General features: G+C 41.0%; 2 protein-coding genes across 14 annotated transcripts; one reads left to right on the plus strand and one right to left on the minus strand.

Moving 5' to 3' along the window:
- Positions 1 to 332: 332 nt before the first annotated feature.
- Positions 333 to 27871, minus strand: LOC129597500 (serine/threonine-protein kinase LATS2-like). 8 transcript variants are annotated; one of them, XM_055495073.1, is made up of 7 exons: positions 27702 to 27871; positions 14950 to 15203; positions 14152 to 14473; positions 13865 to 13896; positions 4975 to 5151; positions 964 to 1349; positions 333 to 640 (listed from the first exon to the last, which is right to left on the minus strand). In XM_055495073.1, exons 3-7 carry the CDS (start codon positions 14156 to 14158, stop codon positions 502 to 504), a joined length of 741 nt encoding a protein of 246 aa, XP_055351048.1. In that variant the 5' UTR covers positions 14159 to 14473; positions 14950 to 15203; positions 27702 to 27871; the 3' UTR covers positions 333 to 501. The 8 variants fall into 8 exon arrangements, 6 of the variants coding, with proteins under 6 accessions (XP_055351048.1, XP_055351052.1, XP_055351051.1 ...); XM_055495077.1 differs by lacking the exons at positions 13865 to 13896; positions 27702 to 27871 and adding an exon at positions 1796 to 2076 and having other exon boundaries at positions 5016 to 6669; positions 14950 to 15025; positions 15139 to 15339; XM_055495076.1 differs by lacking the exons at positions 13865 to 13896; positions 27702 to 27871 and adding an exon at positions 1796 to 2076 and having other exon boundaries at positions 4975 to 6669; positions 14950 to 15025; positions 15139 to 15339.
- LOC129597499 (uncharacterized) lies at positions 6147 to 27127 on the plus strand. 6 transcript variants are annotated; one of them, XR_008691570.1, is made up of 9 exons: positions 6147 to 6407; positions 12203 to 12482; positions 12552 to 12687; positions 18280 to 18315; positions 18678 to 18919; positions 20616 to 21420; positions 25467 to 25752; positions 25826 to 26225; positions 26280 to 27127. XR_008691570.1 is itself a non-coding variant. In XM_055495072.1 (6 exons), exons 5-6 carry the CDS (start codon positions 18709 to 18711, stop codon positions 21395 to 21397), a joined length of 993 nt encoding a protein of 330 aa, XP_055351047.1. In that variant the 5' UTR covers positions 6147 to 6407; positions 12203 to 12434; positions 12552 to 12687; positions 18280 to 18315; positions 18678 to 18708; the 3' UTR covers positions 21398 to 22213. The 6 variants fall into 6 exon arrangements, 1 of the variants encoding a protein (XP_055351047.1); XR_008691572.1 differs by having other exon boundaries at positions 12203 to 12443; XR_008691569.1 differs by having other exon boundaries at positions 12203 to 12434.
- Positions 27872 to 27994: the final 123 nt, after the last annotated feature.

The following is a 27994-nucleotide window of genomic DNA, read 5'->3' on the forward strand; positions in this document are numbered from 1 at the left end:
CTTTGTAAAATTTCTGTAAATATCTTGGAAAAATGCTCTTATTTAGATTATTAATATATTATTGTAATGTACAAGATTGTGCCTCTGGCGCGCATTCGCGCTTGTTGGGATTTGGAATGTTATTATTAATTTGTAATGTTATTTGATGCAAGTTTGCAAATTAGGTAGTATTAGGTAATTATTGTTATTTGCATTCATGATCGTACTTGTCAAAATAATGCTGCTAACAGCTAACTGCAAAACCACTACCCGAAAGCGACTACCAAAACACCGAGTTGCCACAATCCTAAAGACTGATAATTATCCATACACAAGGTACATAGTACTACATACATACAATGTTATTACAGCAGCATTCCTGCCGTATCGTAACGCAGCTTTATTTCATATTTTGACCACAGCAGAATCAACAAGGCAGCATTCAGCGATTCGGAAGTACTCGTACAATCAGTATCAGATCCAGTTTAATTACAAAAGCGCACACCACCCAACAACAGCTCATCATACGTACACGGCCTCCTTGGCCTTCTTCTTCCCCGTCTCACTGCCCTCCGCGGGGCTAACGGCTTTCTCGTAACTGGGCGGCTCTTTCAGCATCAGCCGCGGTGTCCGCTCTTCCTCGCCACCGTTATCGAAAAACCTAAGAAAAAATCAACGGAAACGTTCAGCCAACAATTAAAAAATCCAAAATCTTTTGAATTAAAGCGACCTAAATTAAATAAACAAATTATTCGAATCAACGAACGAATAAAACAAATTAATTGAATCCGAAAACTATTTTAAACGAAAAACTACATTAAATCACATTTTAAAGTAAATTCCTAAATTATTCAGAATAACTTGATTAATCTGGATAACAAATCCAAATTAATTAAATTATTTCCGCCAAATTTTTATTAAAAAATACTTCCATGTAAAAAAACTCCAACCAACGACAAAACCATTTTCTCCGTCATAACGCACCTTCTAAAGGTGAAATGCAGGAACGGCTGGATCCCCGCCCAGTTCTCCTCCTCCCCACTGTGCCCGCCCCATCCTTCCACCGGGGAGGGCGTGTCGGTGAAATCCTCGAAGTTGGACGTGTCCAGATCGTGCTGCAGCTGCGGCCGATGCGGCGACAGCTGTTTGCGGATACTCCGCAAGTCCAGTCCGTGGAAGAAGGGATGGTTCTTGATCTCCTCGCAGCCGCGCACCGTGCTGGGCACGAGGGGATCGGGGGACGGGGCGTAGGGGGAGAAACCGTTGCCGAGACGGTCCTCGGCGTCGCTACACAAGCACAGGATCAGATCGCGGGCCTCCGCGGACAACGAGTAGCTGTCCACGTCCAGATAGTGCTGCCAGTAAATTACCTAATCAAAAAGCAGCCAGATCAAGCCGAATTTCAGGCACATTTTAATCAGCGTCAGTAGCGCCTTTTCCGGTTATTCAACATGCGAGCGCAGGGAAATTCACTTTTTTTTCATAATAAACAGTGTCCGCACTCGGCACTAGTTTCAAAAGGTAAGGCAACAAGTGTCCATGATCTAAATTTCATAATATGGACCTACATAATAAATACGACGTAACTACGTAGTACGCAAACCAGCCCACATCTCTATAACCGTAGCCAACAAAATTTTGACAGCCAAATGATCGCAACAACATCGTTCAGTATGTGTTGCCGGATTCAGAACCTGTCCGGATGATTTACCGGCATTATCGCTGCTGAGCAGCACTTCCGGGGCCATGCATTTGGGTCTCTGACCTTTAATGGGTATCACATCTAAGTACAAAATGAGCAGTTGAGCGTCACCACCTGGGAAAGCGCGCACAGCCGCTTCAGCATCTCCCCCATCCCCGCCGCTCCCCCGCCTGGCCAGTGCTTCCCTTTGGGGCTCCCGGCGACTGCGATTAGCCCCTCCCTCCACCGTCTTTACCGCCTCCCGGTTTTGCCAGGCTAACGAGTCACTGCACACGTGGATGCTGTCGTCCAGCTCGATCGCGTTTGTGAACCGGACCGATGAAGTTGTAGTTCAGCGGTGGGTCCAGCGGAAGCCGCTGCATAGCGGACCGGCCGCGATATTTCGAGACGGTTGTCTACAAAATAAAGTATCCGGATTACCACTGCCGCAATTTCCCGTTTCCTTCACGTGACAGCTACTAAATTTGTTGTCAACCTTTACTGTTAAATGTATTAATACGATAAATGACTGGAAAGCTGGCACAAACTACAAGCACCTGTTGTTAAATTGCCAAATTGTCCCTTAACCGTCTTGCATCTTGCTGGAATTCAGAATTGTTCTAGACTCCATTTTATGTGAAACTACGCATTAAGACTGCAGTGTGCCATAAACTGCTTCCGCTAACTTTAAAACCTGTTTAGAATCTTGCTACTTATTATGCCAGTTTATTACCATTAGACGTATCTGTATTAGATAACCTTACCTTTCTTCACATCGCCGCAAATGTTTACGAAGCGTAACAACTCTATATGATTAAAATTCCCACAAAATTTACTGCTGCCGTATTTCTTGTGAAATTTATAAGAAAAGTAACAAGGAAGAGCTAATTTGTGTTATTTGTTTAGAACGACATATTGATGTTGTTGGCCATGGAGACGCAGGTGAAGCCGGCTGGCACGAACTCGGGCAGGTCGCCATTAGTGTGGGGACTGCTGTCCGTGCGGACCTCAAATGGCGTCTAATTTAGAACCAGATGTTCTCGGCCGAGATACACTTATCTAAGCCGCAGTAAACGACGATAGCTGGCTGCCGCCGCGCAGCCATTGGGACGCTACCATATCTGTACCTGGCGATCGCTGTAGTGGACGCCGTTGCACCTCGGACTGCAGAGGGCGACATGCTTGCACAGTTGGCATAACGCATAATGCAGCACCCCCGAATTAAGCATCGACAATGCCCGCGTGCTCGTTCCCGGAAGTCGGTCTACCGTTCCCGTACGGCTCCATCTTCAGTATGACATTGTCGATGCTTCGGGGGGAGCTGCACTATGCGTTATGCCATGTACAAGCATGTCGCCGAGGCTCTGCAGTCCGAGGTGCAACAGCGTCCACTACAGCGACAAATTCAGCGTACATACGACTAAATTACAAATTCATGAGTTGCGGCAACCTCCGCGTAGCACCACCCATTACAAGTCCGGCAACCTCAAACGGCAACGTCCGCGTTGCATTACAAGTATTGATTTAAAATTGCTGGTGCTAGTGGTGCGTACCGAATCTTGATAAACTGATATAAACGCATAAATCTCATTATTTTATCTACTGACTTAGCTAACAATTTAATATTGTGTTTAAGCACTTTAAGGGAAATGGCCCGGTACATGCTGTCAAAAATGGGATACATGCACTAAAACTTTCGCTTTCGCGCACTCGGAATCACTTTTTTGTAATACTTTATGTCATTCGAAAGCCAAAGATTTGTGTACATTGTTCTGAAAACAGTTTGCGCGCACAACATCGGGTTCGCGAGATATGGCGTACTAAAATGTGTAAAAAGTTTAAATGCATTGTTGTGTACCAAAACTCTGGTACTGCTTTATTAGTTAATTACATCGCGTATTGCAAAAGTAACAAGAAAAACAATAATTGACATCATTGCCGTTCAGCTAATTTAAAGGCAAAATACACATCTTCCTTCTCAACCACGTCACTAAAAGTACCGAGAACTGATACTGCATTTCCTCTCTGAATCTCGATACCAATTCTCTGACGCAAAAACTCCCCTGAGCGAGGGTTGCCTGTACAATCACAAATCATTCGCGACAAATCTTTGAAGAACTTCTTCGTCAGCGGCCCAAATGTTCCCGTAGTTTCGAACGCTAGCGGTTGAATAATGTAGCGGTCTGCCAGCCCGATATATGTACTTTCCTAACTTCCGGTTTTCCCGTATCTCCGCTGCACTTCCCGGCACCCTGGACGTCTTGGCGATGTACGTTTGGGCAAATGTGTCTGCCACGGTAACATCCCACACTAGCGGCTTTCCATTCTTCCATGGGAAGCCTGTCACTCCGTCGGGCCGCCGGTTATTACCCAATCTTCTTGAAACTTTGCTGTGAAAGACACTTGGCCATAAAGTCGAAAGTGAACCAGCTTCCGGTTCATAGCATTTTGTTCCAATTTTAAAACAAATTTCGAAAATTTAAAAATTCATTTTAAAATTATGGGAAAGTGCTATGAACCTGAAAACTGGTTCACTTTCGACTTTATGGCCTTGTGAGTCTTTGCGGCAAGTGGCCGGGCCCTGGTTCTAGTTACCAGTTCCGGCAGTTTGCGTTTAGTCGCTCTACCTGTACAGATACGTTTACATGGTCGATTTATCGAGCTAGCCCATGACGTAAGGGAGGCAAAATGCACCGACTCTGTAACCGGAAATGGCACTTTGCGCTGGCCAGTGGCCACTGTGCGCTTATAACTGAGAGCCAATGAAAGAGTTCCACGTTAATCATCATGCAAATATCTCAGGCATACAGAGGGTTCACTTTGGTCTTACTCCACACGGCGACTTCACAGAAATAATCGAAATAATAACTTTTCCAGTTTACCCGAAACAGCTACCTTCCGTTTTCAACCCTGTTAAAAGTTACCGTCCGGCGCTACGGTCCCCCAGGGCCCAGTGCACAATTACGGTGCATTTTCGTAGCCTTTTTGAAGAAAACAAAACCGCAGTGCTGTTACCACGTTTTGCCCGACTGCCTTTAAAAAAAACTGCAATAAGCTAATATTTTTAATCCATTTTCGAGCGTTTCCACCAGCAAAATGATTCGTTGGATTTGAGCTTTGCGGGAAAAATGTTATATAAATGGCTAATATGGAATAATATTACAAGTACTGGTGGTGACGTTAGCCCCAATATTGCGCTTCACGGGATTCAAAAAATCACCTACTCTAGTAGAATACAAGTATCAAAAACTGCTTAAATCCAAAAATGCATTAGTTGGCTTAGCTGCCTTTGCGTTCTTGGGTTTTCACTGTACCTCTCGCCCAGGCGAGTAAAATCGACGACGCCAACACGTACAAATAATTCGCCAACAGCAGGAATTCTTCCACATCACCAAATTTTCGAAAAAAATTTTGTCCGATAAATGGCTGCTCCACTCACTCGCCGTCGATGTTTTCCAGGTGCTACCATGATAAAACGGTGGTCCTTGCTCCTAAACAGCAAAAGCTTGAATCAAGGTAATCCCGTATGGCTAATGACGTATCAGAAATAATCCTGCAATAATGAGGACTCAGTAAGTTTCATTAAATATGACTAAATGTCACAGCTAATCCGGCATTTTTTAAAGTAAACGTAGATTCCATAACATCATGGCACTACACCAAGCAATAAAAAGCTTCCTAATGGTGGCTTCCAAAGTCGAAATTAGAATTTTGGTGCTGTTTATCTGTGCGTGCGTGATCACATACGTGCACAAAGAGCAAACGTGGCAGTACGAATTCCTACGCAGCAATAGTATCAAAGTGCGCCGCTGTTGAACTTTGACCTGTGTTACTGATTCACTTGTACGAGTACAGTGCATTTTTTAAAATGTGTAAAGTGAAGTAGCATATACTTGTACCCGCAAACTGGAATAATTACTGTACGTAATTCCATTTTTAATAATTATAAAATCGATCGAAGGTCGGATCGGGCCTGCCTGCCGGAGATGACTCCCGGGGGCGGTTAGAAGCCACAAGCCTTACAATGACTGGGAAGTGGGAAGTCGTAGTAGACGCGCTTCTCGTACTCTGTAGTGCTTTTTAGACATCCCGCGCTCACGAATTATGCTGCCTGATAAAGTGAGAGACACATGAAAACTGACAGGAAGTTGGGCTCTATATAATAAGCAACAAATGTCTGACAAAAAAGTTTGTCATATTCTCATACTGAGCGGCAAAGCCATGGCCAGTGTATTACAGGATGCCCCGTGTGCACTCATCTTCTAAAATTACGCAGCGCATGCAAAGTTCCCATCTAGCGCACTGCAAAATCCCTGTAAGTTAGTAACGTCACAGTTAACGTCCAGTGCAGCTGCCATTCCGCTGCTGATCATCAAATCGTCTAAACTTTTTGTCATCGTCATCTTTCATAATTAATTATGTATAAATTTATAATATCTTGGCAACCGGTTTCAGGCGAACATAAATACTGTAGTTAAAGTTAAATCACTTCCATAAAACAAAAACCACAATCAACGTATACATTAAAAATCGGGCGTGATCACTTTCACTAGTTTTAGCATTTGAACTAGAATTTTTCTTATCCTGACACTATAAGAAATTTCCGGTGAAGTACTAATCTGGCTGTCATGAAAATGGAACGCGACGGTAGGCAGAGTGGGTCTTGTAGAGGCAATGGTTCCGCGAAGCGTAGCCCGGAGCCTACATGGCAGAAGTCTTGGACGAGGTCCTGCGGTTGTGACAACAGGTATCGGTATCTGTACTGTTTTAATTTGCTGTTTCTGGCGATGCCGTAACGCCTTAAGCAATCCGATTTGACCGGCTGTAACACAGTAATTATTACGAAGCAGCATTCGGGGCCGGCAGTGGCGGTGGCGTCCGCCCATGGCGGTCCGGAAAATTGCTGACGGTTCGAGCCTGCCGCGCGGTAACCTTTTGACGTGGCAGCAGCGCTATATAGCCTGAATTCCTCAGATAAAACTTGTTTCGTCATAACTTCTATCCAAAACCTACGATAGTTATTTAATTTATTATCACCTTCAGTTTTGATAAAAGTCTAAATAGGTCTCAAAATGAAAGGAAGCAAAGGACATTCCAATTATTATTTGATTTATTTTAAAAAAATAACATATATATATAACATATATAGGTCAAAGGAAATATTAGTTTTAATTTTTTTAAGCAGTTCAGGGGGTGTGGCAAGCTTTCGCGGTTTGCCTAATGGTGTTAGGAATATTCTGTTGATGCTGGACAATTTCGCTACTTCACCGGGTACTTATCAACTTTAAGGGAGTGATCCCGGCCAGTATATGACACATATGTATACGTCTACATATACGAAAACTTTTGCTTTCGCGCAATCTAAACATAATTTTATAGTTGCATAATGGCATCATTTAACCAAATGATTTGTATAAATTGGCATGAAAGCCGTTCGCACGCCCAACATCCGGCCCGGTCGGGGAAAGAAAGGTACTAACCATAAGAACGCAAGTTATATAAACTTGTACAAGTACAAAGGATATGTCAAACCGCTACTCTAGCGTAAAAGGATTTCGTTTTTTCTGAATCATTTTTTAAAAACGGGTAGAATCGAATGGCGTCCTGGAACCAAAAATTCAAATTTTTCTATTTTCAAATTAAAATTAGATATTCTACTAACCAGGGCACGGTCACCGCCTTTAATTATCCATAGAAAAATTTGATTTTTTTTAAAAACAGAATTGGCATGGGAAACACGTGAAAAATTACTTTCATCGGCAATGGTCCAGTGGGCGTGGCCAGACACGAATTTAATGGTTGTCGTTATTGCATGTATGATGATGTATTGCCATTGCCATACGACCGTACTTCATATACACGAATAAATTCTTTTCCGAGTTCTGCGTAACCCTTTATCACTCTAGGTTTTACTCTTTCATTTCTTTCCATTTCCTTAATTACTTTTATTAAAAACTTAAATTTTTAGAGGATTTCGCTACTTATCAAGCTCTAGATACTTTACATCGATTTGTTGTAGCACATATGCACGGACTGTTCAGGTTTCAGCATACGTAGTCGATAATGCGCATTCTTTCAAATTTTTCAAAACAGTGATTTAGAATAAAAAAGTAAAAATTGTAGTGATAAAAGATAACAAAAAATTCAAAAAAAAATTTAACCGTGTATTCTGTATTATGTGGTATGGCAGTATTGCAATGACATATGGCAATACAGAGTACATCATTACACATGCAACAATTTCAACAATTAAATTTGTGTTTGGCCCCACCCACTGGACCGTTGCCGATGAAAGTATTTTTTAAGTGTTTCCCATACCTATTCTGTCTTCACACAAAAAATCAAATTTTTCTCAGGATAAAGGCGGTGATCGTGCCCTGGTTAGTAGGATACCTATAATTTTAATTTGAAAATAGAATAACTACAGTTTCCAGTAACTTTAGTTTCCAACTACAGTTTCCATTTAAACTGGCGTTTTTCATCTCACCCTGTTACGAACAGTAAAACTGCAACTAAAATATCTAAAAATCCATATTTAAAAAACTTGCAATTTTTTCGAAAAGTCAAAAAGTTTGCTTCGTGCGTAGTTCATCCAGCCATGCCAACAATTTTTTCCATATTGAAAGAGGAAGCTAGTACATCTCTAGATAAAACAACTGAGAAAAATAAAATATTAAGCACGAAAACAACGTGAGACGAAATTTTTAATTTCGACAGCTGGGACACTAAAAATTTCGACATGATTCATGTGGCGCAATTATAAACGAGGAACTCGCAATTTTTCGAAAAATGTTGTATTGATTTTAGTAGCTATTAGAACTGTCTATCTAAAATGCCCAAGCAGTCTGCAGTACGCGCGCGCCAACTAGTTTGCGAGGAGCGAACGAAAAGCGGAGAGGGCAATTTTGTTCGGCCACCCGGTACGAGTCGTACGCAATGGCACTGGCCTTGTCAGTGATAGCCAGAATGGTACTGTTACTGGTTACGGAACTGGTTCTGATAGTGGTACTGTGTTATGGTACCGGTACTGCTACCATGGTTAGTGGTAGCAGATATGACACTGTTAGTGGTAACGGTGTTTTTAATGGTACTGGTAGCAATAGAAGGCTGGGGCCCCGGTACTCTTATCGGCACTCGAAACGGCATGCAAAATTCATGTTTTACTTGATTCGGAAAAAACTATACATTATCAGTGGGGTGCACAGTTGGTTTGACCCATCAAGTGAAACTGGACATAACTAATCAGCGATTGAACTGCGATAAAAATGCTGTTAGCGCCCGGAGGTTTTGACGGTAGCTATTCACTAAAACGCGGTTAATGAAGTAACGGAATGGTTAAATTCACCAGCAGTGCAAAGTTGCAGTCGGTTCGGTGTGCCCAGTTTGATAGTGTTGGGCAGTCGGCAGCTCCTGCGAATGCAACCGGAAGCAACCGGAAGCTCGATCATCTGGGTATCACAGAGCAAAACACTTTACTACCATTTTCAAGGATATTACTGTAGGGCATGCTCGGGCAAAAAGCCGCAGCCGGATCCTGGGGATTACGAGCTCTGGCTTCTTCGGTACTTGATTACTTCGGTATTACTATTATAAGCGATTACTGTGCTTGAGGCCACCTTTATCTCTGTTTTTACCGTCTGTAACCTTAGTTATCGCTACTGCATGGGCGTAGCGAACAGTCAAAGTATTGCGTTATTTAATGGTTAGATGACCACTTGTCCTTTTTAACTATTCTTGCGTTTTTATAAATAAATAACAATTTGACTCTGTGGCGCCGGATAACGATATTATTTTATTGTAAGTGATCAGCGTTCAGCAGTGCCACAAACTGAAACAGTGCTCAAAGCTTCTACAAGGCAGACGACGTTGCGTTTTGAAAACAAGTAATTAAAAAGTAATTAATAAAGTAATATAATTAAAGTAACTAATATAGTGATTAATAAACTAATGAATAAAGTAACTAAAACAAATTTTACTTTCTCTTTGGTTTGCGCTTTTAACGATATACTTACCGTTTTCCATCAGCAAAGTAATTGCTGCCACTACCAGTAATCCAGTACCATTATCAGTAATAACAGTACCATTTTTGCTAACACTACTAGTACCATAACATAGTACCGCCAGAACCAGTACCAGAACCAGTACCATTACCAGTAACAGTACCATTTATGCACATATACTTTATTAACCGTATACTAAGCAACAAACATTTTTTCACACATTCTACACAAGTTCATGAGAAGCTGAAAACACAGGCGAGTTTCACAGCAACATCTACAACCACAGGCGGGCGAATAACAGAAAAGATCTCGTCTAAATTCGCCGTCAGTGGTGCTGTTCCCATGATAGATGCTGCGTTTCCTCGCTGAATTTCGATGCTGATACGTTGACGCAAAAACCATTCTTGCACAGTACCATTCTTGCTACTGCTAACAGTACCAGTACCATGTTACGTGGTACCACTACCAGTAACATTAACATTTATTAGTACTGCCCGCAAAAAGCCTTGTCGCCGCTCATTAGAGGCTTTTTGCAGAAAACACCATAACCATACCTTAACCATCACTTATCTGGTAGCTAGACGACCGCCATCGAAGTAGCAGTGTGCAAGATACCTTAGAGCAGGCGCAACTGATTTTTGGGAGTCTTCGAATTTATTTTTTTTTCTCGTGTTACGTAGCTTTGGCTCCTTCGAAACATTGAAATTCAAGTTCTCTAATGTTTTCTGTGCTTGGGAAGTCCACCTCTAGTGAAGTTAAAGTGTTTAGAAATTAAGAGGAGCCGCTGGAAGTCGGCTACCATTCAACCAGTTTGTATGGTATCCGCACTTACCATACGCTTGCACTTAACCATACGCTATGGTTAAGTGTATGGCCTCTATTAAACAACCACAACTCCATCTGCCCAAATAAACAACATAGAAAACTATATAATCTGCCCAAATAAACAACATCGAAAACCAAAAAACCTAAGTAATAAAAAGAAATAAGCGGAACAGCGAAAACCCTGACAAACATAGGAGAACATTTTCCATAAGAACACATACACACAATGAGAACACATTCGAATGTATAAAATAACATAAGAAAACATATTTTATAAGAAAACATAAGAAAGCAAGAAACTAGGTAACCAAGCCAATTAATTTTTTCACACCGCTCTCACACGATTGCAGAAGCCGACTTAAGGGGTTGGTGGTTGAAGTGATTTCCACCAGCCGTTTTGGATGTTTTTCACACACCAGTTTGTAATTTTTTTAGAATACTAGAGTTGTGGCATTTTCCTATGGAATTATCGTTAATTTATTCCAAACTTTCTGCCATCGCAGCTGATATAAATACGCGTCGCACAGTCTACGCCAGTTTTGTGGTGCTTCTTGAGGCGACCATGTACATTCTGCTTGGACAGTATAGATAAACAGACAGAGTTATCAGAGCCGCACACTTCATATTTATAGTGCACATTAGTACCCTTGAAATTTTAAACCGCTGAAGTAAAATTTTTCAAAAAAATAGTTTAGGTTCGTTATATTATAGCCATTCTATAGTGCATTTTATTTCCCGGAAAAAATTCTCTGATACCTCTGGCAACGTCGGGTTAAATAGGCCGGGAATTTGCAGAATACAAAGTGCAAAATGCTGCTGCATATAAGTATAGTAAGGCTCGTAAGCTAATTCCGTGCAGCCTGGGCGGCAGCGCACTTATTTTATCGAGTTTGAGCAGTTTGATCGAAGTTTGTTATGTTAATTTAACAATTTTAATTAACTTGTTTTTGACGGTTTACAACAGAACAAGTCGAAGCATGGCTGAATTTCTTGAATAATGGGATTATTACAGAACTTTTATTATTAAAAGATTTAACTACAGTACTTGGTTAACAAGATATGCACAATTACAGTACAGTCGGTAACGCCCGTATGCCAGCAGAAATAATTATGTACATGTATGCTACATTGTATAATTGTGCGCTTAAAAGTCAATCCTATAACATAGTTAGTAATAAGTTGTTATAAGTAGTTATAGTTATAAGTATTCGCAAAAAGTATACGTACTGTGCAAAGCTATATTATGTCGAATCAAAAATGCAAAATAACAGTCAACAGATAATTTATCTATCATTAATTGCAGTGCACTAAAGTCCAACAGATTGCTGTTGCATGGGTTTGTGTGCTGACACCAAAATAAACAGGGCAAAAATCATTATCGATCGCATCTGCATCGGCTTTGCACGAAGATAAACCGTGCACGAGTGGGCCCGGTGCGATTAAACCGCAGTTATACAGTTACTATCGTGGTAGATAGTGAGAGAACTTCATGCAGCATAGCTGTTTTCAGTAAATGTCTGCATATTTTAATTTAGCCTGGCTAACCACCAGCATAGAAATTATATACTGCTAACTTATTCCACACGTTCATATTAGACCCATAACCGTTTATTATTTTAAAGTAAAGCCAAGTATGGCTAAAGAATTTGCACATTGCAGTAGTGTATTTTTTTACTGGCACATTCTGCAGAAGCGTTACATATCTCGCCCTTTTTAGGCAAAATGCAATGAACTGCGTAGTGACCTGAAGAGTGGACGGGTTGTGCATTACTGCATAGTGCTGCTGCACTTAATGGTTGTGCGGATGGTGTGAATTGTTAACTGTGGGAAATGGCCGGTACGGAAGTGATAAATGCCGACCGGATAAACCACGGCTCCATGTTTGAGGGGGGAGCGGCACAGCACTGGATCTAACTGCTGCCGTGTGCCATTCCATTCGTGCCACGAAAGTTGGTGCAGTATGTCTGTCCGTTGGGCACCACGAAGTTTTCTTCGATGTATTGTTGGAAGCAGTACAGTTCAGGTAACTGGGCGACGCGGTGAGCTTATTGTAATGCTATTTTCAGAGAAAGCGCGCTCAGTATGGGATCAGACAACCACTGTCTCCGGAGCGCGTCAGCATTGGAAGTGCGTTGTCGATTGTGGCGGTTACGTTGGGCAAGGCTGGCGAAAACCTTGTCGGATGTACTGCAGCTACAGCAGGTACTACTGAATGAGTTCCAAGGACTGAAATAGTGATCATTAATGGACACTGTACGTGGTAACGTGGCCATCGCTAAAAAATATTTTGTCCATCATTGCTGTAAAAGGCTGCAAAAGGCAAAATTTTTACAAAATTCAAATAATATTTAATAAACCAAAATGGGTTTTTAAATTTTACATTAATTATTTCTGTTAATATTTTGTTAGTTTCTCTTTTTTTCCTGTTTCTGCAGCTGAAAAACAATGTCTTCCGCATATCTAAACTTCTTTGTAGCAAAGAGAGCTTTTAATAACCTCGCGAGCATACCCGCCAAAATGCATTGTGGCGGCCATGTTGTCTGTACCAGCGGTCTGCCTCTCTACTGTCCAGTGTCCAGTGGACAATGGCTGCTGGTTTATGGCATCTATGTTTTGCGGATATGTGAAACGGCGCAAACCCTTCTGGTCCTGTTGCTTACTGACCGGCATTTAGAAAGATTTTTTTAATAATTCAGAGACGCTGCAAAACGCTAAAACTTAAACGCCAAAGGCTACAGCTATATCAACTAGCTATTGAGAGCAAGTTGATTCAAGGGAATCATATTCCCAGAAAATGTATCGGAAGCGCTTTTTCGCTCTGTCGCGCCGGCAACCACCTTACCCACACCGTAGGAATCGACCACCATCAATGCCCAACTGGCGCAGTTTGCACCTACCGTTGCACTTACAGTTTCAATTTGAACTCTAACAAAAAATTTCTTGATAGTCCGAGCACTACCGGGTTAATGGTCGATGCCAAATACATACACCCTGTTGCTTCACGTAAAAACGTTACGGGGATGCACGAGTGTTGACGTGCATCCCCATAATCCACAGCACTGCCATGCACACGTACATACATATGTACAATTGTAGTTACCAATATTTATTCGTTCACTAATAATCTATGCTCCAGATACCGTTTTAATAGAAATTCATGATAATTAACTATTTTTATAGAATTTATATCATTTCCGCAGCAAAAATCGCGTCGGCTTCGCGGTCCGAGCGAAAATTCGAAATTTTTTTATACGACATACGGACTTTACAGGCTATAGAGTTCTTCGTTTGACTTTTTGCCTTTCAACTTTCGCTACAGGGAAACAGTTATTTGATGTGTTTCTGCTATTTTTAATGGAGTTTCCAGCAGTTTTCTTACCCAGTTTGCCCGCTGGCTCCGCACTTTGAAGTCTAGTTCGACATTTGTACATAAATACTGTACCCTAACCCTGCACTTGAAGGAAATTTGTACGCTATGAGCGGCACGGTGCTGTATAGCCGGATAAACGTTCAGCCTATTCACGTTCTAACATGCACTAGCTGCAAGCGGTGTATGTGAATGGTGAATGCGGTCGTACAAGTGCGTGTGGCTGCACTGTACAAATTTCCTTCAAGTGCAGGGTTAGGATACAGTACATCATTTGCCCAGACAGCTTCCACAAATACCCGTCATATTGAACAGTAATCCAGATATCGACACGATTTGCTGCTCGAATTTACTCCAAATTGGTCGCGCATCCTTATATCAGATCGCTCTCAGGGTGGCCACCATTGACTTTTCACTATTTCGGTCCCTGAGTGAGTCGGCGAAACAGGTGCGAAGTAGAATCTGGAAGTCGGAAGTGGATCGAACTCATAGAACTGTGGTTAATGGTAGAAACGCGAAAACGCCGCGCACAGCGGCCGAAATGACAAACTTGCAGAAGAAAATTATGTGGTCCAGGATAACCGTTTTACCAGGGTCCAAAGTTGTTAGTTGTGATGTTGCCTAAAGCAAAATATTTGACAATAAGATTTTTTATAAAGTGAAAAAGCATCACAGTTTGTCAAAAAAAAGTCAAAGTTGGTTGTTCGTCGGATTATCTTTAGCTTAAAATGTTTATTTAGACGGATGGAATTTCTCAATATGTACAAAGCGAGCTTCGCTCAGCAATTATACGTACAATCAAATGAAGATAAAGTAACATGCACAACTTGTTGCGCGCTGCAGAAAACAATCAAGAAAATGCTTGGACTGAAACTTTTAAGTTCCACACTGCCGTATCACACATGGTTCGCAGACTCCCTGCTGCTTTTCAGTTAACTGTTTCCTGCGCCGCCGGAGGTATGTAGTAACCAAAGTAAAACCAATACTATCCAGTACAATTATTTGCCAAGCGCGGACGCGCGAGGCACACCTCGTATATATCGATGATTTAGTAGGCATGGTTACATAACTAAGAGTTTTATTTCATTAACGGGTACCTTCAGTAATTCATTTCCAGTGCAAAGGAGCTTTGAAATTTTCGCAGTATCTTTTCCTTTCTGCTTGAAAATGCCTCTTGAACAGAAGAAAACCATTAACCATGCGAATATGCAATGGGAACGTCACAGAGCAGCAGTAGAGGTTTAACAGGACCACGTTATATATTCGAAAGATTAAGTTGTACCTACTGGGTGACTGCGTGAATAATTTCCAGTCCTTAATACTTCTTGCTTCCGTAAGTACGTACTGCGTACTGTAAAAAGCGGCGGCGGTCTATAGTTAGCGTGCCGTAGTACTGCGGTATTGTTGATTTTCGAGTACTGTTGATTTTAATTATTTTAATAAATTGCAATTCAATTCGAATTAAAGCAGGTATTTTGTTTCCGGCTAAGGTGTCTAGCATGGACTTTAAACGTGGCTAAAAGTGTTAATAATTTTATTGTGTAACGCGGTTTAATACAGAGTTACTTATATAACCACAACTTTATGATTGGTGGTTCATGCCTCATACCAAGTCATACGCCCTTTCCTTGAGCAGCTGCGCCAGTTGATGCAATCGACTGATCTGAAAACCGATATAACCAAGATATGTGCCGATAATTCTGTATACAGTTTTTTGTATATTAATTTTGGACTCACTGACAAGAAACGTGGAAAAATAATATCTGTAATGTAGATTCTGTACGATGCGTATTGATAGTAGTCCATAAATGTATCCAGTACCATCTATCTTCCAGCAGTTTACGCTGTTTTGCTAGCATACAGATGAAGTTTTGTGGACCACATTACAACGGATTTTGTGTCTTTACCCTTAAATCTTTTTTTTATGAACTTTTTTTAACCCACTTGTTCTGTTTTGGCACACGATAATTCGCTGTGTAGTCAAACAGACAGTGTAATTTTATTTCTACGCCGGGAAATTTTGCGTGTTTAGTAATAATACTGTTCAGACGATTTTTATAAAAAAGAATCATGTTTACCGTTTTTGAGCCAATAGCAAGTGCCTGCATTGGGCCGGAAGTTAAAGATCTCCTGCCAAAACATGAGACAACCTTTGTGTGAGATAATCACTGATCAGCTTGAAATTTCAGTTTAGAATATAAATTAGGGTCAGTATAAAATAATAAATTAGGGTCTGTATAGAATAATGTATTTTCAAGGTTTTTCAAAAGAAATTTTCAAACAAGATACCTGAGCGCGCTCAATAAGAAGCAGAAGAATTATCTAATACGCTTTCCGGATGCGAATATAAGCACTTCGAAAGCAGGGCACTGAAAATCAGATTCCGGTATTACAGAGAACAAAGGTCAAGAAAGTGCATGTAACGTAGACGGTACAGTACGCCTTCTCTGCCATCTCTGCCGCTTTTATACGTAACAACGCGACCAAAGAAACGACGAAAATATGTAAATTATTCATTTATTTCGCGCCCACGAACGGAATTTTGCGTGAACTGATCGGCGCGTAATTACTTTAAAATTGCATTTCATCAGTCTCTCTACGCAGGCTTTCTGCAAACCCGCGCACAATCAAGTTTCGCACCCACATTAACATGTAATTAGCACCAGTTAAATGTATTTATACACACATACGAAGCATAATATATAATTTTGCATTCTGCATTTTTTAATCTCCGTTTAGAAAATAAATATATTAGATGTGAGAATATTTGTTAAAATTCACTAATATGCATAATTTCGTACTTTACCATAGGCTTATATACAGATACTGTATAATTATTACAACGTGATTAATTAGAACGATGCTTGTACTGCACAATTAGGAAATAATTTTTCGCCCAAGGAAGTGATTCTCGTCCGGTTGTGTTGAAGAGGATTCAGCTAATACAGCAAGCTGAATTCCACCGCCGCACAGGAACGTAGTATTTGTTTATACCAGCAAATACGTATTTCCGGCTTCTAGAGCTTGGTAGGTCGGTATTTCAGATAGACTGTTTCTTTGATTTTTTTTCTAATATTATTTGCCGGCTGGATGCAGTGAATCCCATTCAATGTGACTGGTTGTCCGCGAGACCAGTTATACAGTGCAGCCGTGGAGAAAACGTTAGTTTTGCATTCGTACATTCCATGAAAAATACAGCACGTGTAGCATGCACTCATATTAATTGTTATTTTAATTTTTCAATATTCTAGACAAGAAATTTTTTATAAGCTGTACTTTTTATTTAATGGATCCGCGTGTGTGAATGCATTTTACTGTATAAACTGGAGCACGTAAGAATATACACGGATCATCGATCTGGCTAAAGAAGGACATAAAACAAAACAAAAATGTGCTTCGGGGTGCGCGAAAGTGAAAGTTTTTGTGCATGTACACGAATATGGTGCGATGGATGATCTTAAGGGCTACTTCCCTTAAAATTATTATTTACAAATGTAAAAGTCATTAAATATGGTGTGGTCGGCTTGTCATTCTTTTCTTTATTTTACCTGTGGTACAACGTAATTTTATAATAGTTGGAAACATCAACATTTTTTACAACATCCAGAACTTCATTAAACTTTTCTGCTCCTTCCATCGTTCCCATAACCGATGCCGCGTTGCCGCGCTGTATCTCCAGCGACAATCTTTGGCGTAAAAATTCATGAGAACGGGCTTTGCCTGTGTGTTGCTCGAGTCGTTTGCCCAGTGCGTTGATACTGGCGATAGCGCACGGTCCCCAAGGGCCCATAGTTTCGAAAGCTATCGGTGCGAAGATGTACAAAGTATCTGCCGCTTAGGTACAAATAAAGCCGGGACTTCTTTTCTTCCGCTTCTTAGTCTTAGGTCATTCTTAGACTTAGGCTGAATAGCCTGTGTGTTTCGTATTAGCACTTGATAATTGTTACTCGTATCAATTTCGCAAATGTTTGCAAACAATCTTCAGGTCATCGTATATTCCGGTGACCAGCCGAATTACAGTGCAATCTGAGAAAGCCTGAAAGGCACTCAAAAGCTTGTGCTGTGTTGGCGGCACCAATCTTTTCAAAACGGAAGCTGATAAGTTAACCGAGTCGTTTGCAAAACAACAGCAAACGTGGACAGAAAGCTGCGTTTTCAACAAAAGTACAGCAGTGCAGTGCGTAAATACGTACATCATGGTAGTTTATTTCGTGCCATCAAATTTTAATAATTGTTTTATGTTTTCTGTTGCTGAAAGAATCTGGAAAGCCCGGGTGTGGTATAGAAATTTTGACCAATTACAACTTTAGCATTTGCTTGTCTCGGCTTCAGTGACTCTCATAGTGCGACTCTTATAAGGAGGTAAAAACGGTTTAACGTAAAAAACTTGGGTATTGAACTACGAATGAAACTGTTTTTTTTTGCAGACTCAAAAAACGCCGATGAGAAGATAGCGCGGCATTGTAAGTCGATGTATCAACAGTTATCATCAGTTTAACAGTGCTATGCGCAGACAGCGCGTGTTGCAGCATTTGCTGGAGCATTTTTGCTTGTTGTAACGTTACAGCACAACTTATGCTATTAATAATGTGTGTACTTATTGCCCTTACACTATAACAATATTTCTGTTGTCAGTAATACACCATTAAATTGACTCAGTTTCCTTACCAACAGTGAAGCTAAAATTTAGCTTCCAAAAATTTTTTATGAAGTACTGCAGTTATTCAATATTTAAATTAAGCTAATCGTCCCTTATGAAATACAAAAAACTGCGTTTAAAGTGCGTATGATTCAATCGCTTCCCGTTATCCAGGTTGTTTTGCAGATCCTTTTAAGTGGGGAGAATATCGATTGTGATGACGGTTTTCAGCAGAAAATTGGTTTTTTTCACTGGAAAAATGATGAAGAAATCTCCGGCAACAAATTTCGGGTTGTTTTTATTAATTTCTGCGAGTATTTGGAAATTGTGTGCACCATGCCCAACAAAATCTGAGGATAGGTACTCTCGAGCGGAGGCCGCAGTGGATCGCATAACGACGATACTGGAAGAATGCTGGAACTATACCGGTAGATAAGTCGACCCACCGGTTCTCTTAACATTGAGCACATACTTAATGCAAAACAGAATTGTGTGTCTGCTAGCGTTTTAGCATTATGTTTTCCTCCTTTACGTAATTGTTATTATTAAACCTAGATATTTTAGGAAAGTGCACCGCTATTGACTGGCCCTAAAAGGCACCGAAGGGAAACGCGCGGGTAATCAATTTACTTTAAATGAGCTGTTTACCAAGTTTTAAAAAAAAGTTTAAAATATATTATAATATTTTTTTTTAAAAACAGATTTCCCATTTTCATTTATTATTTTTTGTGTTCGCTAAACTTATATGATTTTCCTGTTTTTAATGCGTTACCGACGTTACCGGCGGAAGTCCCGTTTTCTTGAACATGAAGTTCCTTTACTTCGTCCATCACGCATTAATGACAGGAAAATAATATTGAGAAATATATTTATTGAACCAAAAAAGTATAAAATAAAATCTGGGAATTTTTCAAACAAACATTATAATAATACATAAACACATAACTGGGTTGGTTTTAAAAAATATTTGGGTTGCCGCTCCGTATGGGTCTTTTAGTGCCAGCCAACAGCAGTGCACTTTCCTAATTAAATTGCATTTTCTTGATTTATGCGTCGACGTGACCGGCGAAAGCCCTTTTTCTTGAACATATACATACATGTACAGATATACCGGGTGGCCGAACAAAATGGCCCTCTCTGTTTTCGGCTTGTTTCTCTCGAACCGCTCATCGCACCACAAACTGTTAAGACTCATTCGAGAGATAATTTTATTGGCCACTCAAAATAACAAAACTTATTTATGAGAATAAGCTACGCGGATTAATAATTATGCCAGTTGAAATTACGTAAAAGATAATTGTGGCCCAGCTCGCTTGAGTCAGAATCTCGCGACAATTTTTCCCGTGTGCGATATTTGAATATTGTTGAATGTTCTAGTAAGATCAATGGTTTCTTTTTCCAACATTAAAAATTTTATTGGCATGCTGCTTGCGTAAGTTGAGCTAAACGGTCAGCACATTTTGTGACTTTACGAAAAAATTCCAATTTTTTTTCTGATTCTTTTTTGCTGTTTTTGTTAACATATTTTTTGCGCGACAGGCCGCAATAAAGAACGTCGGTTTAACTGGATAATGTAGCCAAGATATTGTCCTTACAGAAATAAGTTTGATCGAAATCAGTTTCCCACTCACTAATGAAAAAAATTATTTTCGAGAGGTTTTTCTGCGGATTTCATGAAAATTTATTGCGTAAGGCCTCAGGCCTCCTGTGTGTTGACCGAAAAGGGTCACTGAAAAGCTGAAGTTCAAACCAGTAAAAAAAATATGGAATAATCCCTCTATCAGAAATCGAAAGATGGCAGTCAGCCAGTCACTAACTTGTTCAGCTGGATAGCAGGATTTTTCAATTTAGAGCTGGGAAATTCGAATTATGTTTCCCGGGGTGCCTCCATTCCACCCTTTTTTGTAAAACGATTTAATGAAAATTCAAACCTGTTTCTATTGTCCGGTTAACTTAGTTTTTATATGTCATAAGGATTGCCCTTTTGAATGAGACTAATACGAAGTCAGTCAGACACTGTACAGATTCAGCACGCCCCGATAAAATTAATCAGATGGCCATTTTGTTCAGCCACCCGGTAGAGAACCTTAACTCCACTGTTTCGATTATTACTTGTGTTTGCAGCCTATCGCCAGATCGAGCAGGCGCACATAAGGTACTCGAGGAAAAATCCTGTATGGCTGCCGGCGCTCTCTTCGCCCACACCCGATCCTAAAGGTAACGTGCGGCGGCCGTATTTGGACGAAACGATCAGCCTGGTATGTGCGCCTGGCCCGACTCAGCCGAATATTGTGTGGAAACATAACGGTCACGTGATGGCCGCCCAGCAGACCGTGGGCGACCTTCGCTATACCCGCACCAGCGACAACACCCTTATCCTGTACAATATCACCTACGCGGCGTGGGGCAAGTTCGAATGTCTGCAGCGGTGTCAGCAGAATGGGATGGAAGCGTTGTGCTTGCAAGCGGAGCACTGGGTGTTTCCCAAACCGTTGCCTGAAGGCCACGAGGTGTTCGCGCAGCGAATGCCACCGGTGATTGTGCCGCGATATATGCCGTTTTCGTCCACCTGCCAACTGGCGTTCCCTTGTAGCCAGGATCCGCAGCAGCACTTCATCTGGCGCTATCACGGAATATATCTTTCCTGGCCGCCGGGTCACTACCTACAGCAGACGTCCTGCATCGAAACCGACCGACAGACGCTGATGGTCCACACCAACACCTCCGAAATAACAGGGGCCGATGGCCGCCTACACTGTGCTTCGACGCTGACCCTGCATGTTCCCTGGCCGAATCACACGGGCGCCAAGCTAGCGTGTTGGGCGCGCTCTGACACCACCCAGCAACAGTGGTTCATCCTTACCACTCCCGTGCAGTTCAACGGAAGCCTGCCATTTCCAGAATAACTGACGGTGGCTTGTTTCGTATAGTACGGGAAGACGAAAAACGATACGGCCAAATAATACTCCGTTCATATATTAACAAAATCAGAATTTGATAATTTACTTCCGAGCTGTACATATATTTTACACCGGTACATGCATATGACACCGCGCGCAAAATTCAACAGTCAAAAAGGTCAAGAGTTTTCAAAAAACTCAAAAAGGTCTAGAATTTTCAACTGACATGCAAAACTCATTAGGTTGCGAATTTGTTCATAAATACGCTGCGTGAGAATCAATTACAGTAATTTGCCGGAAATGGCCGCTGCGGAAGCCGGTCATCAGCTCTGAGGCCGCATTGATAAACCTCCGCGTTTTGCGGCAGCTAGACTGTTCAGCTAAGATCGCCACCCCTCGATCCGGGCGCGCGCGTAGGTTTGCGACTTGATCCCGTTCAAGGTACCGTCCAAGTAAAATAATATGTTCTCCGTCGGCCTGAATGCCGTATTACACGTACACCGCCGCAAAGCTTTAAAGCTATAAATACATGAATACAGCAAAATATACGTCTGTATTATTTAATCTTTATATTCATGAAGATATCGATCTATAAATTCTTATACACTTACGTCCTTTTTTTACATCCTTACGTCCTCTTACGGCCTTTTTTTTCTTACATCCTTTTAGCTCCAGATTTTTTTTACTAACGTGCAACGGTAATTAAACTAATTTTTTTTTATCGTAAGGATGAATGAACTATTCGTTTGCCCTGTATGTACAATTAAAATAGGTAATGAAAATTAATAGTAAGTGCTGAATGCAAAACACACTCGTATTATGCATGAATAATACTGAATAATACGAATATGTTTTCCATTCGTGCACAAAACGTACTCGTACTGTGCACGAATGGAAAACATATTCGTATTATTCAGCATTTGTTAACATTCTAGTCATTCTAGTCGTTAACATTCTAGTCGAACCGCTAACTAACAACAACTTATCGAGAATACAACAAAAAAATTTATAATTATTATCAGGTCTTGTTTAATGAGCACTCGCACTGTATAACAGTACAGAATACTGGAATCTGTGATGAAGTCCAAAGGTACTGTACGTACTGTATGTACTCGTACAGTCAAGTCCACAGTATGTAATGTTAGATTCAGTTCACGTAAAGTCTACGGCAAACATGGCAACAAAGTTTCAAATGACCACTGGACTTCAGGAATAATATGTTTGAAAATTTTGACCAATCTATGACCATCACTACATTGAGAGGATTCTAACGCCCTTTATTCAGTGAAAACTGGATGGGGGGAACAGTAGTTAACCGCGGAGAACGAAAATCCTGACACAGATGATTATAGTATTCATAAAACATCGCGGGCATCGTCAATCATGTATACAGAGTTACGGATGTAAGTACAGTAACTAATTGGCGACGTTTCTTTGTCGGCTTGTAAAATTTCTGTGTTTTTGTTTAACAAAATCTATTTTGTCATTATCGATTATGTGCCGATGGAGATTGGAGATAAAAATGTTACTTGTCAGACGTTATCAGTCGACGCGGTACGTGATATTCTCAAACCGATAGGTACTATTATATAAGTGTATCACATGGCCATTCCTGTGATTCCCTCATGCGAAACACGCAGACTGTTTATAAATAGAGTGTATTTATAAATACTTACTCTAGACTTTACGGGCTTCGCGTGTCGGAAGACTAATATCTGTTGCTTGCGGCGGTGTCGGGTGTACATGTTAAGGCATTTATGTCGACGGAGAATATGAATATATTGCAACAACAGCCTATATGGCTGCTCTTCTTGTGTGGTGGCGATCAGCCTTTACCACGATTATGCGGCTGTTATGTGATGTACAGATAAGGTTGGCACGGCCGTCGGCGAGGCGGCAGGATCTGAACATAACAATAATTACTTATGGTTAGGTGGCATCGGTTGGGATGACGCGGTTCATCCCAAGCGGTCAAACGGAAAAACGTAAACACAAGGCATAGCAAGGTTTCTTATTGCAAGAGATTCAGCAAGAATTAAGGCAAGGGAAGCGGCAGAAGAAGCAAGAATCCCAAGTCTAAAAATGTGAATTGTAGATATCGAGAGAAAGTCCGGCAGAGTGCATAGAAATGTGAAGAATCGGAACGCTCCAATGCTCAAATTCGGCCGCGTTTGGCACCATTAGAAAGAAGACGAAATTTTACAGGTGATAGTGTTGTTAAAAGGTTCCCAAGTCTGTTAAGTTTAAAAGCATAAGCGTTTAATCGAGCGAGGAAAATTCTCGATACAGAAGATTAGCCCATAAGCGTTCTCTCTGCTCCCTTCCTCTGTCTCCGGATCAGCTCAGAAAGTTTTATTACTTTGCGCAGGTAAAAAGAGAGTTGACTCTGTCCTTCTGCACTATTGTAGAGCGGCAATGGTTCAATCCACTGCCTAGTGCCTACTCTGATAATCTGATTATATTCAACATCTTGAAAATCTTCCGTAATTACCGAAAATTTAGTTATATACATACATATACTCAACTGGATTACTGATTATTATGAGCATACAGGTGAAAGTCCGTATCTTATAAGAAGTATGTCCTGCATATCATGTAAAGTCCGAACTTCCTAAAATCCTGCCCTCTAAAATCGATTTCAAAACTTTCTAACAGTTTTATTTTGAGCTTAATGTCGAAACTTCAAGGTCGCATATATGACTTACATATTATATTACGAACATGAACTTGGATGCAAGCATCAAACCTTATTGTGTCAATATATATCGAAGCTTTTACTGCGTTGCTGGCTACATGTTGTGCAGTTACGGCATTAATAATTCAGAATTATTAAAACAATGTGCAAGATAGAGTGTTTCACAATAATCGCAATGGTGGACTGTTATGTCCCGCGGATATAACTAAGCAATAAAAAGAGATTCTTTCACAGTAGTACCATGGCAAAATAAATCTGAGTATTTATTTACGCTAGGTCGTATTTATTTTGCCATGGTAGTACTGTACGTAAATGCTTCGTAAAATCGGAGCTATGTAAGTAACAGTTGCATGCAGTAGGCTAATTCAGTGCAATGTGTAAATAGTAGAGTAGTAAAAGTCCTTGCCAATATTTTTAGCATACGTTTTCGAAGAACTGATTACTTCTAATTACTTCTTACTTTTTTAGGGCATTTACTTACAAGGTATTTTGTTTTCCAAGTACACTTACTTGCTAAATTAAAGTGAATTAATAAAAATTAATTAAGTTTGCGTTGCGTTAGCTAGAACTGCGCTAAAACCGATTTGGTTTTAGCGCGCATGACATTTAGTGCGACAAAACCGATTTTTCGCACTGCAAAAATGAATTTACAGAAAATCCATTATTGAACTTTCTGGAAATCCATTTGTTTCGCTGTGCATTCATAAGATAAGCAGCTTTTTAACGGGAGTTCAGACGCTGCACTTTGCATGTACAAACAGATTCAGAGGGTATTCGGGTAAATCAGTACTCTCAAACATCTCAGTAATACCGCGATAGTTTACTTTACTTTCCAGTAAAGTAAACTATTGCGGAATCTGACACCTGGAAAGGGCAATACGGCTTCGCTTTCCTGGAACTTTTTTCTGTACATAAATATTAGTCTTCCGACCCGCCATGCAAGCCCGCGAAGGCTAATTAGGCCATGCCGGCTTGGAAGAGCCGGCATATGCCAGGGACAATGAAAATATCTTTTTTTGCTGATTTTGCGGAGACGCAGTCACGTGTGTTTTTCACAGGACACACATGCGGAAGACTAATATTTACATACAGAAAAAAAATTCCAGGAAAGCGAAGCCGCATTACGTTTTCCTGGCCTGGGAGACATCTAACAGGATCTTAGTTGGGGCGGGTCCCCTATATAAGCCAGCAGCCCTGCTACGCTGCCATCGTTTCGCTCAAATTTTTGTAACTGATCGCAAGGTTACGGACTTGTTCGACTCTTTTGATTCCTGTAACTCTATTAATTTTATTTGGCCTTTTTTATAACGTGGTATTCTAAGACAATGCTGACGCAGACTTCAGTACCTATTCTAATTTTCGCTTGCATTACTATTGCAGGTGCAGCGACCATCCACGGGAAAGATATGGAAGAATTTGTAAACATCACACGCTCCGCTTTGCGAGAAGATATGGCAGCCGCATTGAAGCCGTGGACGGAACAAATAAACGACCATGCAGATCGAAATAAGGACCAAATCATGTCCGGGTCTTCGGTGAATTCCTGGATATCATGGGCGATATCCAGTGCCGCACTGGTCGTCACTTCAAGTGCGGCTACTTGGCAGATTACGCGATGCTATTATGACAGATCGGTGTGCCTGTGCTGCAGACGGGAAGCATCCAGGTAGGTTTTTCTGAACTATTCTTTTTCTTTTTTGATGATACTTCCTTACTTTCCTTTAATCCTAATATTGTAGTTTGGCTTGAACTGGTGGCATCCGGCGCCAAAACCTGGAATTCTGTAAAATTTATGTAAATATCCTGGAAAATTGTTTTTGTATAAATTATTTATGTGTTACATACAAGATATGCCTCTGACATTCGCGCTTGGTGCAATTTGAATGTAATTAATAATTTGGAATTTTATTTAATGTTATTATTGGATGAATAAAGGTCAAAGTTTTCACTTCAGAAGCTTGTGATCATGTAAATCCTGGTGCTTCATAATTATGTCGTGAATGCACGTTTAATTAATATAAGTCCCGTGTACGTGAGTTACTGTATGACTGCGCTTTTATCACCACTGACCTGAGCTGCAACTTTTCGGCCTGACGAAATCCACTAATCGAATAAGATCAGCTCTTCCATTTGCAAGCGGTAAGAAGCGCCACTATACCGCCGCTATCCTCCATCTGACTGCTGTTTTTAAAGGTGATCGCTAACTTCTCCATCATGCCCGTGACCCGTGACCGGGACTACCATGACGTCCAGACACCAACTAGTACTCCGCCAACGCCTCCATTATAAGGAAGCCTGCCAGATGCGTAGAAGGGCAGCCTGGTCGATACGTTGCGCAAGGCACGACCAGCAGCATTCGTGGGCGGGCCAAGGCCCTAGGGTTTTCGAAATGATGGCCGAGACGATGCCGCGGTCCCGCCAGTCAACAATAAAAACGGCGCTGTTAAGACGTGGATCGGGTCAGGGCCGAGGCAAAAAATGTTTGGCTGCGCGAATCTTCGATTTAAAGGGTGACTCGAGATGACATTTATCTATACACATATGCAAGCGATATATTTACGCACATGCATCAAGTAAATCGCTCGTATTATATAAAGCTGGTTGACCTTAAAGAATATTTTCTGAGTTTCTCTCAAAGCCTGTTAACAATAATTTTTAGCCACTGGTCGCGCGTTTATGATAAAAGGGATACTGGTTGGAATATTTTCTCTCCTTCACGTTAAAATAAAGTGCTTGCAGTTTACGCAACGTCGACCAACTGACCATCAAAACCCGTGCGGCAACGAAGTGTGAAGAGACAACGCTATCCTGGAGTTGGTTAATTCGTTTTTGATGAATCGCCTTTTTGGTGTACTTCGACGCTTCGAGATATCACACGTTCCGGCTCCCCTTGCAAATCGGTTACACGTCGCGGCTCTCACACCGCTAGCACATACACAGTTACACACCAGTTAACAGCACACACACACATAATTATGTGTCACGGTGTGTATGCGTGTGTGTGTGTATTAAGTGAAGCTGTTTGTACGTTGGCTGGTAAATTAATCTTGATAAGGGATATTTTAATTTAGCCGGGAGCCGAGACGTGTAACCGATTTGCAAGGGGAGCCGGAACGTGTGATATCTCGATGTTTTGTTTCTGGTATCGCCTTTTTGGTGTATTGTAGGGTGTTTCTCTCACTGATGTCAGTTTCTTTCTCATTGATGTTACTCTATTCAGCGTTTCTCCAGCCAGGTCTAAAATCCCATGCTAGATGTCTTCCTAGCCGGATATGGACTACCTGCACTGACTCAAATTAAATCATACTAAATTTGTGCTTGGTCACGGTTCACGAATAACGTAGGTTTTTGCTTGCAAGTTGCACGGGAAATTTTAGAAACGTAAATTACATTTAATTCTTACCTAGAAAAAGGCTTTAAAATGCAGATTGTGCACAGTTACACTAGCAGCTAATGGACAAAAGTTTAGAGAATTATTTAACAATAATTGAATAACATTTTCAAGGAAAAGTGTTTTACAAAGAAACTTTCCGAATTTTCTCATTCATGTCTTTAATGAAAATCCCTTAGAATAACAAACGACAATCAAGCAACATCAACAGCGACTCACCGTACCGGCTGTTTCTACAATATACAGTGAAATAGACGGCGAGATTGACCAGAATGGCGATAAAGTAATGATGAGATGTGATGGTCAGTGTAATGAGTAATCCGTCAGTAATCCTCCGTTGGTCGGCGATAAAAAAACTGTCCTTCGTCATCGTCGTTTCTCAGCAGAAACCGACATTAACTAATTAACTACATATCTGCGCTGCCGTGATGTCTGCTGAGACGAGGGAGACTGGTGAGAAAACATGACGCTGCTGCGCGGCGTACGCCGAGTCGGATCAGCGCAGCACTGCATTAAT

This window comes from Paramacrobiotus metropolitanus, unplaced genomic scaffold (assembly GCF_019649055.1).
Source record: "Paramacrobiotus metropolitanus isolate TYO unplaced genomic scaffold, Prichtersi_v1.0 Parri_scaffold0000105, whole genome shotgun sequence".
Taxonomy (NCBI): Eukaryota; Metazoa; Tardigrada; class Eutardigrada; order Parachela; family Macrobiotidae; genus Paramacrobiotus; species Paramacrobiotus metropolitanus.

Excerpts from the sequence above, each read along its gene's own strand:
- LOC129597500 (XM_055495073.1), bottom strand. Across the intron at positions 5,152-13,864 it reads GGAGCCAGCGGGCAAACTGG|GAGCAAGGACCACCGTTTTA; the intron begins GTAAGAAAACTG and ends TTTGCTGTTTAG. Across the intron at positions 641-963 it reads CTGCATTTCACCTTTAGAAG|GTTTTTCGATAACGGTGGCG; the intron begins GTGCGTTATGAC and ends ATTTTTTCTTAG.
- LOC129597499 (XM_055495072.1), top strand. The coding sequence starts at position 18,709 with ATGACGGTTTTCAGCAGAAAATTGGTTTTTTTCACTGGAAAAATGATG. Across the intron at positions 18,920-20,615 it reads AGAATGCTGGAACTATACCG|CCTATCGCCAGATCGAGCAG; the intron begins GTAGATAAGTCG and ends TTGTGTTTGCAG.